The sequence below is a fragment of the Neophocaena asiaeorientalis genome, unplaced genomic scaffold (assembly GCF_003031525.2).
Source record: "Neophocaena asiaeorientalis asiaeorientalis breed wild unplaced genomic scaffold, Neophocaena_asiaeorientalis_V1.1 scaffold16, whole genome shotgun sequence".
Classification (NCBI taxonomy): Eukaryota; Metazoa; Chordata; class Mammalia; order Artiodactyla; family Phocoenidae; genus Neophocaena; species Neophocaena asiaeorientalis.
The window spans coordinates 1,343,882-1,350,326 of record NW_020175446.1 but is presented as its reverse complement, the minus strand read 5'-3'; the positions used below and the strand labels follow the sequence as shown (position 1 = coordinate 1,350,326).

The window sequence follows — 6,445 nt, the reverse complement described above, 5'->3', positions numbered from 1 at the left end:
ATATATATATATAAAGGAAGAGAGCAACCAAATAAATAAACAAATCTGCCAATGATAATAAGCTCTAAATACTAAACTAAGATAAGCATAAAACCAGAAACAAGTTACATACAGAAAGCAAACCCCAAGTCTGCAGTTGTTCCCAAAGTCCACCACCTCACTTCTGGGATGATTTGTTTTCTAACCAGGTATTCCAGTGATGCAGGTACATCAAGTTGATTGTAGAGATTTAATCCACTGCTCCTGAGGCTTCTGGGAGAGATTTCCCTTTCTCTTCTTTGTTCGTGCAGCTCCTGGGGTTCAGCTTTGGATTTGGCCCCGCCTCTGCATGTAGGTCGCCGGAGGGTGTCTGTTCTTTGTCTAGACAGGACGGGGTTAAAGGAGCAGCTCATTAGGGGGCTCTGACTCACTCAGGCTAGGGGGAACGAGGGGTATGGGATGCGGGGTGAGCCTGTGGCTGCAGATCCTGGTGTGACATTACACCAGCCTGAGGCGCACCGTGAGTTCTCCCGGGGAAGTTGTTCGTGGATCACGGGACCCTGGCAGTGGCGGGCTGCACAAGCTCCCAGGAGGGGAGGTGTGGACAGTGACTTGTGCTCGCACACAGGATACTTGGTGGCTGCAGCAGCAGCCTTAGTGTTTTGTGCCCGTCTCTGTGGTCCGTGCTGATAGCCGTGGCTCATGCCTGTCTCTGTAGCTCCTTTAAGCAGCGCTCTTAATCCTCTCTCCTCGTGCACCCAAAACAATGGTTTCTTGCCTCTTCGACAGCTCCATGCTTTTTCCAGGACCCCCTCCTGGCTAGCTGTGGGCACTAGCCCCCTTCAGGCTGTGTTCTTGCAGCCAACCCCAGTCCTCTCCGTGGGATCTGCCCTCCGAAGCCCGATCCTCCGCTCCCAGCCCCGCCTGCCCCGGTGGGTGAGCAGACAAGCCTCTCGGGCTGGTGAGTGCTGGTTGGCACCGATCCTCTGTGCGGGAATCTCTCCGCTTTGCCCTCTGCACCCCTGTGGCTGCGCTCTCCTCTGCGGCTCCGAAGCTTTCCCCCTCTGCCACCTGCAGTCTCCGCCCGCGAAGGGGCTTCCTAGTGTGTGGAAACCTTTCCTCCTTCATGGCTCCCTCCCACTGGTGCAGGTACCGTCCCTATTGTTTTGTCTCTGTTTATTCTTTTTTCTTTTGCCCTACCCAGGTACGTGGGGAGTTTCTTGCCTTTTGGGAGGTCTGAGGTCTTCTGCCAGCGTTCAGTAGGTGTTCTGTAGGAGTTGTTCCACATGTAGATGTATTTTTGATGTATTTGTGGGGAGGAAGGTGACCTCCATGTCTTACTCCTCCACCATCTTGAAGGCCCCCCTGACTGTTTTGTTAATACACAATGAATGCTTCACTGAAAATTCCATTTGCTGTGACCTGGACTTTAATATGCAGCTGGAAAGTTCCATACATTTGCCAAATCTGTCTCTGCTGTGCATGCAGTTCTCCTTGTCAATATTCTTGTAATGTGTGCTTAACTTTGTTTTCCTATGTGTGTGTGTGTGTGTATTTATATCCAAACTTTATTTAGAGTAGTTTTATATTCGGAGCAAAACTAAGAGGGAGGTACAGAGATATACCCCCTGCCTGCACACATGCACAGCCTCCCCATTATTAATATCCCCCACCAAATGGTACAACTTTTTCCCAAGGATGAACCTGTGTGGACACCTCATCATCACCCAAAGTTTGTGGTTTACATTAGGGTTCACTGTTGATGTTGCAGTCTGTGGGTTTGGACAAATGTATAATGACATGTATCCATCATTACAGTATCATACAAAGTATTTTCATTGCCCTAAAAATCCTCTGTGCTCCACCTATTCATCCCTCCCACTTCCCAACCTGTCAACCACTGATCTTTTTGCTGTTTCCATAGTTTCACCTTCCCTAGAATGTCCTAGGGTTGGAATCATCATGTAGTGGCCTTTTCAGATTGGTTTCTTTCACTTAGTGCATTTACGTTTCCTCCATGTCATTTCATGGCCTGATAGCTCATTTCCTACAGTGCTAAAGAAGATTCCGTCCTATGATATAATTTTTGTGGTAAAGGGACATGATAATTCCAGAGTGTGTAACGCAAGCATTACGTGAATGAACCAGAACTTTTCTTAGCTTAGACATGCTTTCCTATTAATGATGTGATGTTATATCACCACACAGCAGTAAGGCACATAGGGTGACCAACCCTCCCAGTTTGTCCAGTGCTGCCCCAGTTTTAGCACTGACAGTCCTGTACCCAGAGAAGAACTTCAGTGTCAGATACATGGGAGGGTTGCTCACCCCAAGTCAATTTTTAAAATCAAAGATACAAATTCACAGTTATAATATAGAATAATTACTGTAAAAGGCCAAGATACTATGATTCAAATATGAATATGAATTACAAATGGCTATAGATTCTTTAAAGGAGGGTCTTGCTATCTTTATATATCTATATCTATGGCTTGTCTGTTTAAGCAGCAGGATTCCCCCCACGCCTTGAAGGTAAAAGTGGAGATATTTGGTGCCTTAAACAATGGTTTTGATATTTCTTTTCTCTGCAGACTCACTGGATCCAGTGTTCCTGACCTTATTGTGAGTATGAGCAACCAGATGTGGCTACATCTACAGTCTGATGACAGCATTGCCTCGCCTGGATTTAAAGCTGTTTACCAAGGTATGGCCCGAACACACTTAGCAGCATTTAAAACCAGCTTTCCTGCAGAGGGCCAGGACCATTTTCTGTGTGTTAGGTGTAAATAAAACTGACAAGTCGGAACAATGTTTAAAAATAAGGACTAATTATTTGCAACTTCTGTAATTAAAGTTCTACTTATAGCTTGTTTCTGCAAGGGAGAAACGTTAACTTCTTGAAAGCTTGGCTCGCCGTTACTGTGGCAAAACGAAGATTGAGATCAAGTATAAAGTGTAAGCCAGGAAATGTGTTCACACTTGTCGATCTTGGCATTTTAGCTCTTCCTGAGGGAAGTTGTTATGCTTATAACTAAGGGAAGCATTTTGAACAAAGTATGAATTTGAGTGGCATCAACTCGATGAAGTTTATTGTATATATCCGCAGGTACAAATGTGTGGGTTTCTAATGGAAGACAGGGAAATCTAGACAGAGTTGGAAAAAATCTACTAAGTACTTGTGTAGGAGAAAGATAACCTTGCTTTGAGAGTTATGAGTTATGCTTGCTCTGGAGAAGAGAATGCTCCTTCAGGGAGGTTGGCTTCGTCTCTGAGTCACGAGATGATGAGGAGCCGCCACCGCAGTGAACCGTTTGCCGTGGTGAAGTATCTGCTGTGCGGTGACCAGGGCCCCGGGCTCTGTGTCCTGCCTCTTTAAACAGCCTCACTGGACTGTTCCACCTATATTGTTTCCTCTGGAGCTCCCAGGAAACACATCTCTTAACCGGAGTATATTGATTGGTATTTCTTAAAACGTTTTTTAATTATGAAAAACTTCAAAATGCAAACAGAAGTAGAAAGAATAATATAATGAACCTGAGATAACTACATTTACAAACTTTTTTGCAAGACTCCCAGATAGTCTGCTGTTGACTCGAGTATTGACTGTACATGCGGGACACAGCTGCCCCATCCATGTGTTCCTCTAGATGGCCAGCCTCTGCTCAGCCCTGCCCTTCCTCAAGTGTCCTACATCTTTTGGGAAATCAATGATACTTCCTTCTATTAGACATTCCCAAAAGGTTCCAGGCTTACAGGCAAACCTTTATAAAATGACTACATCTTAAAAAAAATTAACTTCTCTCTTCCTATTCCCACCAAAAAAAAAAGAAAACCCTGTCCCACTGCCACCCTCACAAAAACAAAATCAATAAACCGCTTACTACTTCCACGTGTTCAGAGGTTTAGTTCACATAACCCCCTTCTTGTGCACTTTGGTTCTGAATGTGTCAGTGCAGCAGCCAGGCTAGCCCTCACCTGTCTTTCGGGGCACACCATGATCCATGGGTCAGTGTCTCTTGATCGCTAGAAATGGTAAAGAACTGAGAATGAAACAAGGTAGAAGGGGAATCTGAGACTGGAATATGAAGAATAAAAATGACCTTCATGATCTTCCATCCTCAGGGCACCTAGAATAGGTGTCAGGAAGCACATCTGTTTTAACTGGCAAAAACACACACACATAAGAACACACAGACCATTTAACTTTCGATCTGTGCTTTCATGTTCTCTATGTCAGTAATTAAATAGTTTTGACTCAAGAAACATTTAAGAAGGCTTGTGAGCATGCTAAATTCTTCTTTTGGGTTATGCAAAAGCAAAATGGTGATGGATCACTGCTTGTATTTTCAGCTTAGACCCTTCGTATATTTGACTAAAAGAAGTAAATTGTTCTCCTGTGCCCAAAGATGAAATGTGTCCCCAGATATGATACAATGAACTTACTAACAATGTTTTATAAATTATTATATAAAACTACTTATATATGAAACTTAAAATATATATTTAAGCTGCCATTTTACATATACTGGCATACTTTCATTAAACCGCAACTAATTTGAAGTGAATTTCAGTAAGATTGAAAGGAACATATTCGCATCTTGAATTCAAGTTATAGTCATGAGAAGTCTTTTCAGAACCATTTTATACTATCTTACAAATACTTTTGCTCTGATAGTTGATCAGAATTACCAGGACAATTTTAAACAGACAATGTTTTGTTTTCACACACACACACTGTATTTTATTTTTACAAGAGATAAATAAACTGACACCAAGCATTGTAAGTGGATGACCACAACAAAAGCAACAATGATTGCAATTACCACACACAAAACACACTCATACTATGTCATAATATTGACATTCAGTCCAGTAATCCTCCACTGTAACAGCTCCTTTACTTTTCAGTGAAAATTGATTTGTATATTTTTTGCCTCTGAGTCCTTGTGGGATTTTTTTCTTTAATTCAAACACAAAGTCATAAAAGTTATAATCATCCTCATCAGTTCACTCCGTCCCATGTAATTAATTTTTTTTCATCTTGATCTTTTGTTAGCACTTTTACGAATTCATCAGTTTTCCATTAGTGTTCTGAAAATGCTTATTCATTCAGTTCAGCAGTATAGTCAGTTACCAGAAAAATGTACTTGTCCTAGTCTATTCCATGAATTCCTTGAAGATGAAACCCTTTTATAGGAACATTTTTGCAAAAGCATCAGAGTACACCCAGAACTGTCTGTAAATGACAAAAGACTTAAAAATGACCATGATTTTTAGATTTGATGAAAGTTCATAATAATGCAATTGACAAGGAAATTTAGTTATTTCTGAGATATACATTTTACGGTAATAACTAGAATTATGACTTATAACATTATACCAGAACATATAAGATTTTTAGAAATTTCATGTTATGTCTGAAACATTTATTTATTTAACATTTAACATTTATTTATTAACATATTTCCATACAAATAACCCAAAGAAAGTTTAGTATTAGTTGTTTCGTTTGTATACTGCAGGTTCTTATTAGTCATCAATTTTATACACATCAGTGTATACATGTCAATCCCAATCACCCAATTCAGCACACCACCATCCCCAACGCTCTGCAGTTTCCCTCCCTTGGTGCCCATACGTTTGTTCTCTACATCTGTGTCTCAACTTCTACCCTGCAAATTGGTTCGTCTGTACCATTTTTCTAGGTTCCACATACATGCATTACTATACGGTATTTGTTTTTCTCTTTCTGACTTACTTCACTCTGTATGACAGTCTCTAGGTCCATCCACGTCTCAACAAATGACCCAATTTCGTTCCTTTTTATGGCTGAGTAATATTCCATTATATATATGTACCACATCTACTTTATCCATTCATCTGTCGATGGGCATTTAGGTTGCTTCCATGACCTGGCTATTGTAAATAGTGCTTCAATGAACATTGGGGTGCATGTGTCTTTTTGAATTACGGTTTTCTCTGGGTATATGCCCAGTAGTGGGATTGCTGGATCATATGGTAGTTCTATTTGTAGTTTTTAAAGGAGCCTCCATACTGTTCCCCATTGTGGCTGTATCAACTTACAATCCCACCAACAGTGCAAGAGGGTTCCCTTTTCTCCACACCCTCTCCAGCATTTGTTGTTTGTAGATTTTCTGATGATGCCCATTTTAACTGGTGTGAGGTGATACTTCATTGAAGTTTTGATTTGCATTTCTCTAATGATTAGTGATATTGAGCAGCTTTTCATGTGCTTCTTGGCCATCTGTATGTCTTCTTTGGAGAAATGTCTATTTAGGTCTTCTGCCCATTTTTGGATTGGGTTGTTTGTTTTTTTTAATATAGAGCTGCATGAGCTGTTTATATATTTTGGAGATTAATCCTTTGTCCGTTGATTAGCTTGCAAATATTTTCTCCCATTCTGAGGGTTATTTTTTCGTCTTGTTAATGGTTTCCTTTGCTGTGC

At 41.1% G+C, this 6,445-nt stretch overlaps 1 protein-coding gene across 1 annotated transcript in view; it reads left to right on the top strand.

Annotated features, from left to right (window-relative positions):
* The window catches only part of CSMD1 (CUB and Sushi multiple domains 1), a 1,745,896-nt gene that overhangs the window by 1,351,233 nt on the left and 388,218 nt on the right, over positions 1 to 6,445 (top strand). Inside the window, exon 13 of the mRNA XM_024768064.1 lies at positions 2,571 to 2,683. Within this exon, the coding sequence (XP_024623832.1) occupies positions 2,571 to 2,683 (113 nt within the window). The remainder of the gene's footprint in view (positions 1 to 2,570; positions 2,684 to 6,445) is intronic.